Source organism: Nansenia antarctica, assembly GCF_963989245.1.
Source record: "Nansenia antarctica genome assembly, chromosome: 5".
Lineage (NCBI taxonomy): Eukaryota > Metazoa > Chordata > Actinopteri > Argentiniformes > Microstomatidae > Nansenia > Nansenia antarctica.
This window is the reverse complement of record NC_137690.1, coordinates 53145836-53158172: the sequence shown is the minus strand read 5'-3', so window position 1 is coordinate 53158172 and position 12337 is coordinate 53145836. Positions and strand designations below refer to the sequence as shown.

The 12337-nt window shown below is 42.3% G+C and overlaps 3 protein-coding genes across 3 annotated transcripts in view; 2 read left to right on the top strand and 1 right to left on the bottom strand.

Annotated features, from left to right (window-relative positions):
• The window catches only part of crabp2b (cellular retinoic acid binding protein 2, b), a gene marked incomplete at both ends in the record, with an annotated part of 2875 nt that extends 1077 nt beyond the window's left edge, over nt 1-1798 (bottom strand). The window contains 2 exons of the mRNA XM_080530524.1: nt 418-596; nt 1717-1798. Of these exons, the coding sequence (XP_080386650.1) occupies nt 418-596; nt 1717-1798 (261 nt within the window). The remainder of the gene's footprint in view (nt 1-417; nt 597-1716) is intronic.
• Nucleotides 1799-4350: 2552 nt separating this feature from the next.
• Nucleotides 4351-6164, top strand: mrps21 (mitochondrial ribosomal protein S21). The gene is made up of 2 exons (XM_080532197.1): nt 4351-4438; nt 5468-6164. Exons 1-2 carry the CDS (start codon nt 4356-4358, stop codon nt 5646-5648), a joined length of 264 nt encoding a protein of 87 aa, XP_080388323.1. The 5' UTR covers nt 4351-4355; the 3' UTR covers nt 5649-6164.
• A 1345-nt stretch (nt 6165-7509) lies between these two features.
• ciarta (circadian associated repressor of transcription a) lies at nt 7510-12088 on the top strand. Its single transcript, XM_080530848.1, has 6 exons — nt 7510-7704; nt 8762-9099; nt 9377-9452; nt 9575-9653; nt 9817-9970; nt 10156-12088. Exons 2-6 carry the CDS (start codon nt 8764-8766, stop codon nt 10480-10482), a joined length of 972 nt encoding a protein of 323 aa, XP_080386974.1. The 5' UTR covers nt 7510-7704; nt 8762-8763; the 3' UTR covers nt 10483-12088.
• The last annotated feature ends 249 nt before the right edge of the window (nt 12089-12337 follow it).

The window sequence follows — 12337 nt, the reverse complement described above, 5'->3', positions numbered from 1 at the left end:
GTTTTTCAGATTTTTATCCCTTTTTCACCCAATTTGGTAGCCAATTGAACCCAACCTAGCATCCAATTATCCCCTGCCTATTGCGAAGGATCCGCCGCACGACCCCGTGGCCGGCAGTCCCAGAAGAGGCCGCCAGGTAGACTAGCTGACTGGCTCCTCGAGCCCAGCACCTGTTATTCCGGCACCCCGGGGGCGCTGTTGCGCGACGGATCCTTGTCCGGAAATACTCCTATACCGCCCTCGGGAGCGGCCGCCCAATATGCCGCTCCCCGTGTGTGCCCCAGCCATATCCGGATCTGGCGAGCTGGGATTCGAACCCAGTCCCCGGTGGGCAGCATGCACTAGTGGCCAGTGCTTAGACCGCTACACCACCGCGGGGCACATTTTTCTTTGTTTGATCAGAATATCGACTGTTACCGTGCAGGAGCGTCCATCCACCGTGGTCTCTTTAAAGGACTGGCCCACGGTGAAGGAGACGTGGGTGGTGCGTACGCTGGTGGACGTCTGGATGGAGAGGCTGTCCTCCTGCTGGGTGATCTCCACCGCTGGCCTGGAGGCAGCAGCCACCGCTATCTTCCTCAGGAACACATTCACACCTGAGGAATCACACAGACAGATTTATTAAAGCCTTATTTTTAGAGAACATAATTATGAGAACATAATCTTGTTTGCAGCAAAGACATGGTGAAGAGTTACAAGGGAGAGGGAGGGGATGGATGAAACTGAAACTGAGCTGATCAGAAGGGAGTTCCCCCGAAAGCTTTGTAGCACTAAGATCAACTGTAAATGATTGTGGGGCGGCAGTGGCTCAGGAGGTAGAGCCGCCGTCTAACGATCACAAGGTTGGCAGTTTTTGCTCCAGGGTTGCCTAATTGCTCCAGGGTTGCCGTCTATGGCGGACCCCTTGCCTAGAGTATAAAATACCAAATTCCAGCAATTGACTGTTGACAAGTTGATTGCATGGCAGTAAAACAATTATAATTATAAATCCATTTCCGTCAATAGATTTAAGATAATCCCAGTACTAGGCATTTCGGAAGCTTAAGTAAAAACTCTATACACTTCTCCATGTGATTGGATTACTCTTGGGGCCGCCCATCCATATTTGCTCTTGGAATGGTAAAAGATGTCCATAGTGAGACCCTCGGAGGGAGTTGAAGAGGCCCTGGGTACTGGGGGAATGTCAGGTTCCACCAGCAGCAGATGACTGAGAGAGGGGGCCCGTTGCAGGGCTTAGTTCCGTTTACACTGGCTTTAATTACAATCTCATGAGGACTTAGTTTTAGACTAGAGAATATTGAACATTCCTCCATAGGCTATTTGTCTTTACATTGTAATGGATGCCATTACCAACCTGCCCTCTCCTCAGTCTCCTGACCTTTCCTTTCTGTGTGTCTGTGTGTCCGTGTGTCTGTGTGCCTGTGTGCGTGTGTGTGTTTGTGTGATAATAGGAAAAACTCTATAGTCACCACTATAGGTTTACTCTTTTCTCTTTTGGCCAGAGGTGAAGGTGTGTTTTTGGCCTTTGATCATTGATGTCCTTATCTCGTTTTACCTGATTGTTGACATGATATCTTTTCTTGAACTTAGTAGCGTATGGATACAGTGATGCATGTTATGAAAAAGATACAATCTTTGTCTTACTATTTATGAAAAAGATACAATCTTTGTCTTACTATTTATGAGAAATTCGACCATGTTCATCAATTCACTCACCCAGCGCTTTTAAGAGTTCTTCAAAGTTTTCAGAAGTCTTCATTTTCCATGTTCCAGAGAAGTCTGCGATTTTACGGTCCATTTTCTTATTAAATTATTGTAGCTTGTTATCTTGTGATCTTGTGATAATTCACTTAAAATAAAACAAAGTGTCTTTTGTTCGCTGTGCAGACACTGTTTTACGCGTCTCTGTTCTTGTTTTACTTTGTGGAGTTTCCCAGGTATCGTCTCTTGGTCTATCTCTCTGCCGCTCTATCCTCCGCTCTCCCTTCATTGGCTCGTGTTGCGCCTGATCCATGTGTCATGGCTGGTAGTGGATCACTAATGGTAATCCTCAGAACCAAAAGCACGCCCTTTGGAGAGGTCTGTTCGCAATCTGTGATGTGGTGAAGGATTTGGACGGGGATTGTGGTAAATGACGCCTGCTTAAATACTAAAGGATAAATTCATCAGATTTTGCAATACATTTGAATTGTATTTGCCGTATTATTCCTATTATCATAGGATAATAATAATAATAGTATGATTGAAGTCTTTAACGTGTGCCAATTTGGGGCACTAGTATTTTTTAAATAAATGCTAGTGTTTTAATATCCATATCATGATGGTATATTACCTGAAAAGCACAAGCTATAACGATGGCGATCAATAAATTAATAGGCCTATAATATTTATCTTGATAGCATTTCAAGTAGTGAATGTGGATGGTCACCTATTCTAACCTGTGTTAGAATCTCCAGACAGATTGGAATAAAAAGAATTAAAAGAAATAAAATAAAATAAAGTCAGTGGGGAATAAGCAGTGACCACAAGCACAAGTCAGTGACCACATCATTTGTAACCCTTAAAAAGTGTCATAATATGTATCAGAAAGATCAAAGACAAATGGGTCCCATTAGCAGAGAGGAGTGGAGGGAACTGGTGTAAAATGAGACTGACTACTCTCTCTCTCTCTTTCTCTTTCTTTCTCTCTGTCTCTCTCTCTCTCCCTCCCTCTATCTGTCTCTCTATCTCTGTCTCTCTCTCTCCAAATGCCCAGAGGCAATTACCAACCAATTGTGTCCCGCTGCTCCTTTCTCGTCTGTCTCTCACAATATACCCCTCCCCCCTCCTTTCCTCTCCTCTTCCTCCAGCCAGGAACATTTCAACGGGTCTGGATTAGAAGTGATACCTCTGGAAACATAATACACTGCATTCAACTAACAAAAACAATCAACCCACAAAAAAACATGTTTATTTGCTCAACATTTTGGTGTGTTATTGTTTTTTAAGACCCTTTCCCCTTAATTGTGCTTTCAACACACCATGTCTTTTAAAACATCACTTATATACCATAGTAATTAACCTCTGGTGATGAGGTACTGGAAATAAAAAAAGTTACATTCACCGTTGGCTGACCTCTCTCTTTCATCTCTCCCTCTAGATTATGATGATAACAGGCCCAGAGAAGGATGGAGGGAGAGAAAGGAGAGGAGAGGGGGTTGAAGGTAGAGAAAGTAGAGAAAGTAGAGGAGGACAGAGGAAGATAATTCATCAAAGGACAGGAGGACGGAGGCAAATAAAGGAGAGGAGAAGAGGTAGAGTAAGGAGTGGCGAGGAGATAGAAAAGAGAGAGGAGGGGGGGAGGAGAGGATAGAAAGGAGATGACAGGGCAGAAGAGTAAGAAAAATTAGGAGAGAAAGTAACAGAGGGGTGGAAGAAGAGAAAGAAGAGGAGCAAGAGATAGAGGTAGAGAAATTAGAGGAGAGGAGGATGGAGTTAGAGAAAGAGAAGAAGGAATGTCCTCTGATGAAAATGGGAAACACAAGGACATCCAGTCCCTGTTTCTATGACAACATGTCGGTGTAGTTGTCTCCCCCTGAATTCGGTCTCCTTTTACAGGACATAATCACAGAGAAGCACTCAGTGTAACAGGAATTCCCTGTGTATGAATCCGTATGGCTTTGGTAGAGATAGATGTGTCCCTGTCTTCATACAAGTGCATCTTGAATTTCATTGTCTATTCATTTCTAAATAAAACAGATCACAGATTACATCTGTTGTGATAGGAAACCTTGTAATGCAAGCATCATTTTCAGTAGTTCAACTATATATCAGACGTCACAACCTCAGTAACATGATCGTAAGTAATGTAATAGAGATTCCTTTTTAAAGTTCTCCAAATCAACTTAGAATTTGTATCTGATGACAACAGAAAATAGGCATAAGCCTGATCTGTGTTTGGACCTTCATTCAATATGAAATGCATTTTACAGTAAAGACATTACTTATTTTCGATCACTTAATCCCTTACTTACAGTTGTCCCTAACATCATATTTTACACACGCACGCACACACACACACACGCACGCGCGCACGCACACACACACACACGCACACACACACACACACACACACACACACACACACACACACACACACACACACGCACGCACACACATACACAGGGAACCGATAATACCTAGAGAGGGATTTGAATCTTGTGACGCATTACACCTAGTCCTGTAGTATTTGAGTATGGCGTCACCTAGTGGTGAGTTTAATTCCATTTTCTATGGGTTTTCTATTTGTACGGAACCATTCATACCAGCTCTTTTGTTTCCACCCGGTCAAGTGCCACATGTGCTCTGTTATCAACATGGCAAGCCATCTTCGCTTCGTTGCTCGGACAGTGATGGTCCAAGAGGGCAACGTAGATGCAGCCTATAAGGCATTGAACAGGTATTGTATTTTCACATATTATGTATTTTAATACGCTGTGATTCGGGATATTTATGACCGTAGATCGTGCCAGTACCCCCCGCCCCACAGCATCGAACTCGGTGCTTGGCCAGCTAGGCTAAGCTAGCTCAATGTCAGTGACAGTTGACAATGTCAGTGTTTGGTGACAGTCTGACCTCACAGCCGTACAACTAGTGTCACGCCGTTATGAGACTGCGATTTATATTGTATATGAAAATGAGAATCGAGTGTATGATGATATAATATGATGGAAAATAAGTAGTTTTCTAAGCGAATACAATTCTGCAACTGCGTGCATGTAGCCGTCGCAACTTTAGAGCTGCAGAAGCCCTGACTGAACCTAGTTCCAAACATGTAATGACTCAATGAGTATGGTTGGAGTATTTATTGTATTAATTGATAGATTGTTGCATGGCCTAAAGTTTATGAAAATGTCTAGGGCATAGCAGGGCTACAACAATTGCACACCAACTTGATGAAAATGAAGTGTGATTTGTTTTGACATAAGCAGAATAGAGAATGTTACTACTACTACTACTACTATTATTGCAATTATTGAAAATTACTCTGTTATAATAGGTTTTTACTAGTGATGCACCGAAATGAACATTCTTGGGCGAAGCCGAATTTAAGGAAACATTTGGTCGAATACCATATATATTAATAATATTCAAAATATAATTAATGGATATGGATAATGCAATATAAGGCTCTCAGGCATTCTGTACTTTCAAATATGTATTCTCCTTGTCGAGCAGTCAACATCAACACACAATGATTTGCTCTTGTCCTCTTTTGTGTCTATACATAAAAAATAAAAAGTCTGTATTCGGTGGTAAACATTCTGTCATTTCACACATTCGGCCGAATACTGAATGTACTTTTCCAGCCCTATAGAGTAATATAACAACAAAAGCAATACGTTTTAGCGTGTTTTACCTTGAACTCATAGGACTACACCTAGTATAGGGTAAATATTCTCATACATTTCTGTTCACTCTCTTTTAGGGTACTGTCTGTGGATGGAATAGTCGAGACAGTGAAACGTAAGCGTTACTACGAGAAGCCATGTAGACGCAGGCAGCGAGAGAACTTTGAGAACTGCAAGCGGATCTACCATAATGAGATGGCCAGGAAGATCTCCTTTATCTCCCAGACACACAGAGAAGATCCCTGGGTCGGCTGTTAGGGAGAAGAGGATAGTATGTGGAGGATGATATCAACAAGAGCTCACTGAAAGAGGACTTGCAGGCTGGAAGACGAGAAGATGTAAAATAGGTCAAGTCCTGTGAAGAGAACTTGAATAGACTTGATCAAATAAGATTCCATTGGCTCACAGACTTGTGTTTTTGTTGTAAAAGGTTATCCATCCAAGTCTACTGTTGTTTTAATCCTAATTCTACACAGTGTGTCAGAGTCTAGTGTAACAGGCATCATGCTGCAGTGAAACAGTATTGCTTAATCACTCACGACCTCACTTGAGTCTCAGTCTGGCGTCCTCTTGATTGCCAACACACGTGACAGCCCTCCAAAACACATGCTTGAGGAATGAAACCGTAAAATCATCACAAGTCACAGACCTCAAGATATTTATGTTATGACATCTTCATGATCAATTATATGATAACAATTAAAGTGTTTCTGTTCTCTCATACAGTATGTAATATGTCTGTTTGTTTCTGAGAATAAAAATATGTATGCCCATTTTTTCTATAGCAGGCCTATGTTGTACTTTTTATCTAAGTTAAGTCACATCTTAGTCCAGTTTCAGTTAAAACAACTTTCTATCTAAAAATGCTATGACAATCAGTTGTTAAATCCAAGGGTCAGTCATTCATAAACATTTGTTTTTCTAACAGCTATGTGTACCACAAAATGTAGTCATGAGAGCGCTGCAGGACAGAGACGTGTTGATTCTGTGTGACCTTTCCATGGTGTACTGAAGATGGAGAACTTCCAGGTCAGGGCAAACCCCCGCGAGATGCGTCAAGTGCAGATGGGTTTTCACCCATTGGTTTGTCTACGGGGGGACGAGATGTATATGCACATGTTTTCTAGCCCCATCCAGGCGATGTTAACATCAGCACTGGCTCCCTATGGAGAGATTACCTCTGCCTAGTCATGGTGATATCATGTCCTGTTTTTAGTGAATGAACGAACGATGGTGTTTTGGGAATCTGAATCATCCTCAGCAGGCCAATGCATGACCTATATTCAATGAGGAATTGGTGTAGCGAAGTCATCGACGGCTATGCCATTTTTTTAATTTTTAATTTTAGTTACCCCCCTCGTATTCTTTCTTCTATTCAGAAGACCGGATCCCAGGCCTAAAGACGCCACTGCCCAGCACTAAACAAGGCGCTAACAGAACATTCATTATTAGACATAATAAAATAAAGGCGTCAGAACTCAGAACATAATAGTTCATAGGACATGACCAGATTGTGACATGTCTACCTTTTTAAATGAGGTTTATAGGTAGCTTGAAATGTGCCTTTGTTATAATATATTTTATGTCGTTTTTTTTTATTAATATATATATAAATTTTTTTTTTTACATCTCCCAGTGACAGATATGTCTGTATGTTGCTCCTTATGCCTCCTACAACAATACTATGATGGCGTATCAAGGAGTTTCAATACACTATAGTCAGTGACTTTAGTATCTGATGTGTGTACATTATGTGCCTGCCCGTCTCCGCCTCCAATAACATAATATTGCGCTTGACTCTGACTCGCATTAACACCACGCAAGAGTTTCATGTGCCTCGTGTTTGCCTTCGCTGCTGTAGTATACAGCCCTCCACACGACCGACACGTGCGGACAGATAGGCAGGAGAACAGCCGTCGCTAGCCAATCAACATTTACGAAGCCACTCAATGGTTACGCTCCGAGCCAATGAGAGAGTTATGTCAAATCGTAACCAATGAGCGCCGAGTACACAGTTCAGCACGTGTAGCTTTTGAGAAGGCTGGTGGATGTGCACATGTTTCCCTCGCTGTACACTGTTCTCAAGATTGTTCTGGTAAGCTGAAGGGAATCTGAAGGGAAGGGAAGGAGCAGAGCACAACACAACACAACAGATAACGGCCAGGACGGAGGGTTTGGTCGAGTACAGAAACTGCCCAGGATAAACCTTACAAATCTTTTTCAATAGGTTATTCTAATACTTTTATTTGTTCAAGTAAAACCACAAGCCATCAGTATTCCAAGATTTGTTGTGACATCTACTCCAGCCTAAAAAGTAAGAGAAATACTATCATTGTATTATTTTCTGTGTGCTCTTTTTTTTAACTGACAGTAAATAGAGCAATTGTGCTTATGACATTTATGTTTCGCTTAAACAGTCTAAAATGGTTGGCTGGGTATGCTCTGATTTAGTCCTTGAAACATGCAAGCCATTTATTATTGGAATTATTGTTGGATACGAGAACTTTTACAAATAGACAGGCATATTGAAAGTGTTTGAAACAATACATCTATCAGTCACGATAGTGGAAGCATTGTTACGGTGTATCGTGTTACTGTGTCCAGCTGAAATTCAATTTGATCGAATACGTGACACAGCTAAATCTCGCAGTAGAGTACAGCAGTAGCACCGTTCACATGTATTGCAACGCTCCAGCTCGTGGAGGTATGTTCTGGTTCTGACACCCACCGAGTTACGAATACATGAATTCTAATAATGGAAATAGTGTCACGTGTCTGTCAAATCCGTGAATTCGCGTTGATTTTGTTTTGCTTTTGCAATAGATTTTATTTTACAAATATATAGATATTGTATATCCTAATAGTCTAGAAGTAAGTGTTCTGGTGTGTTTCTTATTAAATACAGATAACGAAATGTAGTTTGGCATCTAACCAGAAAGATGTAGACAGTGCATGGTATTATATTACAGTATATATATGTGTGTAAATAAATGAATATAAAAAGTGAATATACATGAATATCAATATGATATGTACAGTTTAACAAGGGCAATAGGCCTTTAGGTATGTTACATATAGGCCTATAATTAGAGAGCAATATAAATAAATGTGGTATGTGTAAACAAGCGATGCAAAAGCTAACTTGAAGTCCTGAGTGTGCAGCCAGTAGAGGTATGGGGAGGGTGTGTTTTATTAAGGAGTAATGTTTGTAATTGTAGGAAAGGAAGCAAGTTGAGTAAATGCAGCACACTCAACTAGGCCTACTATTGTACGTTTCTTTGATTATCTTGCATCACCTGTTTTACATCTGTCTCTTTATAATGTAATCTTCCATGTTATTAATGTGTTGTTCTGTCTCTCCCCCTCCTCAGGGATGCCTTCCTTGAGAAACTCCACCAAATGGCCATCTTGTGACTCGCTCCCCTCCACCCCCAGCTTGCTGCTTAGTGAGAACGACCAGACTGAGGATGAGGCCGACCTGTGCTCCTCTGAGGAGGGAGACATCGGCGGGGGCAAGCCCTTCATCCTAGCTGTGGATGGCGAGGCAGCTCCCAGGCTACGGTTAGCCTTTGTTGGCCCCAGGACTGGGATCATCCAAGCAGAACACTATCAACACACAGGCTCTTACCCGACTCTGGTGCCCTCCACTGTGGATGCTAAATTAGGCACAGGGGCAGCCACCCAAGGAGACCTGATCTTCTCTCGTAAAGTGAGTTTTATAGTGGAGAAACTGCTTTCTGTTTCTAGTCAGTGCATTTTGAAACAAGGGGCAATCAGCTGTCAAAGAAGAAATGAAGACTTTATGTCAGCTGGCATTAACATTGATCCTGTTCTGCTTTGAATATTGCGGTCTACTGATATCAGCATCCAGGGACATTAATCAATAATTTGTCAGCTACATTTCTCAATTAGATTGCTCTCTAGTTCAAACCTGGACTGATGGGCTTTGAAAGGTTATTGACACATGTGTTTCCCTACTCTTCTAGTGTGCAGAGATGCAGAGATTTGTCAGACCTGTGTTGGAGCTTCTGAATGGACTAAAAAAAGGCAGATTTGAAAGAGGTATGTTTATGGAAGTGTGTGTGTGTGTGTGTTTTGATTGCAACTAAGTAATAAGATGTTACTTTTGGATGTTTGCATAGACACTTGCTGTAATATCTTGCTGTAATATTTTTGATTGACAGGTCTTAGCAGTTTCCAACAGAGTGTTGCCATGGACAGACTCCAAAAGATTTTGGGAATTCTACAGAAACCGGACATGGGGTAAGCAAACTATTTATTATATTAAGATTTTTTATGTGCAGCAAGTCGTAAAGTGTGGCACTGATAAATTCAATCATAATGTCTAATATGTTGCAAGGTCTAGCTAATTCACAATAGCTTTTTATTGACTATTTCCCCTGCTTTCCCCCCTCTCTTTCCACAGTGAGAAATATTTGCGCACCCTTCTACAGGTGGAGATGATGCTGAAGATGTGGTTCCCCCAGGTGAAGTGGGAAACTGCTGCAGCTTCACCCAAGAACTCCATCCCCAGTCTCCCACCTCGCTGGCACCAGAACCAGCTGCACATCCCAGTCAAGGTGGGTCTCTTCACCAGACAGACGATGCTTGTTGTAGACTAACTATGAATTAATAAACTTAACTTAAACTTAGCAAATATCGATATAAAGACAACATTATTGTAAAGCGTTAGCCATGAATGTATCATTAGCCATTTCGAATTGTAAGAAACTAACCCTTGTCTTTACTCCGCCGCCTCCCTCAGAAGCGCAAGCTGAGCTGGTCGGACTCTGACTTTCCCAGTGGCGCCGCTCCCTACTGCAAGCGCCTGCATCTGGAGCAGCCAGAGGAGAGCTACCTGGCTGTCAGGTCATCAAACCCCAGCCCTCAGAGAAGGCTTGTGACTCCCAGAGAACATACAAGGCTTGAGGGAGAAGACAAAAGAGTGGAGGAGGGGGGTTGTACCCCAGGACATGAGAAGTCATACAACACTGACACTTTGAACAGACTCCAGTCGTATCCATGTAGCAGGAGAGTGGAAAAGGGAAATGGACATGTTGAGGTTTCTGTGTGTGGGAGCACCACAACGTAAGACGACTGCATCTCTTCCACCAACCAGGTCGCTGACTCACCCCTGCTCACCTTACCTGGATACCAGCCACTGGAGGAAGGGAAGGACAGCTGTGATGATGTCAGAGGAAGTTGAGGGGCGGAGTCGTGTTTTTCCAAGTGCACAAAAACATTCAGGCTCATATGAAGGCCTCAGGCCGCATCATACTGAAGCACTCCATACCGTCATTCGTTAAATCTGTCTGTACAAGAGTTTTTTATACTAAATACCTTTAAAAGGATATGGGGAATATTTTTTGTGATCGTGTGTTAAATAAGTGTACTGTATGTTGGACTTATATTTGTTATTTATATTGGTTATTTAACAAAGTATACATACAATACATTTCATCAATGTAAAAGAAAATAAGAACACAGCAAATCAACTCTGAGTTACACGTTATGGTAGAGCTAACAATGGGGTAAAATATGGAGGATAATACAATGAAGAACACTTGACGTACTACAGGGAACATTGAAAGGGCAGCTGTGGGTAATGGCTTACAATGCCATGCCATACAACTGGCACCTAACAACTGCCAAGAAGTGCCGAAAACCATAGCTGCTATCGCACACCCCACATTGTTATGTACGTAACTAGAATAGTGTAGTGTACGTAGGCCACAGTCTGAATACAAACTGCTGTAGCTAATGACATACAGATTGAAATGCCAGTAACCACTATGAAATAGTGGAGAAGCATAATATGATCTTAAATTTAAGGTATTACTTATAAAAAAGGTGGTCTGTTTGAAATGGTCTGTACTTGGGAAAACCTGGGTTTCAGTCCTTTAGACTGCTACTGTGTTACATTAACTTTGAATTGGCTTAATACTTTATTTATTTGATAGCACAGGTTTGTAGTCTTCTTTTTTGTGATACATTTAATGTCAGTGATTGACATTTCTGAGGAGTTTTTCAGTTTAGGTTTGAAATTGAAAATTGCACTAAATGAAACTCTTGTCACTGGTAAGACACTTTTTTTTCTCAACATCGTCCAAGTTGGTCATTTTAAAACTTTTTTGAGACGGTTTCCCAAACGCAGATTAAGCCTAGTCCTGGACTAAATAACATTTTCAATAGAACATCTCAATTAAAGATGCATTTTAATCTACGATTAGTCTTAAAATCTGAGTCTTTGAAACCAGCCTTAAATGTACTACTAAATTCCTCAATTTGTTGAGTTTGTTGGAATTGGTATTGTGTTTGTCAGTCTGACTGACCGGGGAGGGAGAAAACATGACGACTCAGATGGATTGGGTAAAAATGCCCCAACGGCCTCATGAGGCCATTCTGTATTAATGTTTTTGTAATGTTTTTGCTCAAGATGAAAGCACAGGTGGGTATACCTGCTGGGCATTGCTGCCTGTCGCACCTCCGACGGTGCCAGTGGGCTGACTGCAGGGTCGTCAGCCGGGAGCCACCCTTCACTGATGTTTCGCTCCTTTAATCCCGGAACATCTCAAGGTGGTGGAGCAGTGACAGGGACGTCTCCCTGCCACTCCCTGCAGCCAGCCCTAGGATCCTCCTTTCCCCCACGCCTTGTCCTTTCTTCTGAGCCAGAGCCAGAAGCTCCCTTGTTCAGCCTCCTCCGCCAGGTCTTTGAGCGCCTTTCTCAGCTTGGATCCTGTGATCCCCAGCGACCTCAGGAGCCGCTGTGTAGATGTTCCTGTATAGCCTCTGCACCCAACTTCCACAGGATAGGTGACTGCCCTCCACCCTGCTTGCGAGCACGCAGCTGCCAAGTCTGTGTACTTTTCCTTCTTTCTCTCGAAGGCAGCCTCCATCCCCTCTTCCCATGGAACGGTCAGCTCCACCATGATGACTGTCCTCATCGG

What these genes read in the sequence shown, in the direction of transcription:
- mrps21 (XM_080532197.1), top strand. Translation starts at nt 4,356, where the DNA reads ATGGCAAGCCATCTTCGCTTCGTTGCTCGGACAGTGATGGTCCAAGAG. An exon ending in GCCTATAAGGCATTGAACAG is followed by an intron (nt 4,439 to 5,467) that starts GTATTGTATTTT and finishes ACTCTCTTTTAG; the next exon opens with GGTACTGTCTGTGGATGGAA.
- ciarta (XM_080530848.1), top strand. Translation starts at nt 8,764, where the DNA reads ATGCCTTCCTTGAGAAACTCCACCAAATGGCCATCTTGTGACTCGCTC. An exon ending in ACCTGATCTTCTCTCGTAAA is followed by an intron (nt 9,100 to 9,376) that starts GTGAGTTTTATA and finishes CTACTCTTCTAG; the next exon opens with TGTGCAGAGATGCAGAGATT. An exon ending in CTACAGAAACCGGACATGGG is followed by an intron (nt 9,654 to 9,816) that starts GTAAGCAAACTA and finishes CTCTTTCCACAG; the next exon opens with TGAGAAATATTTGCGCACCC.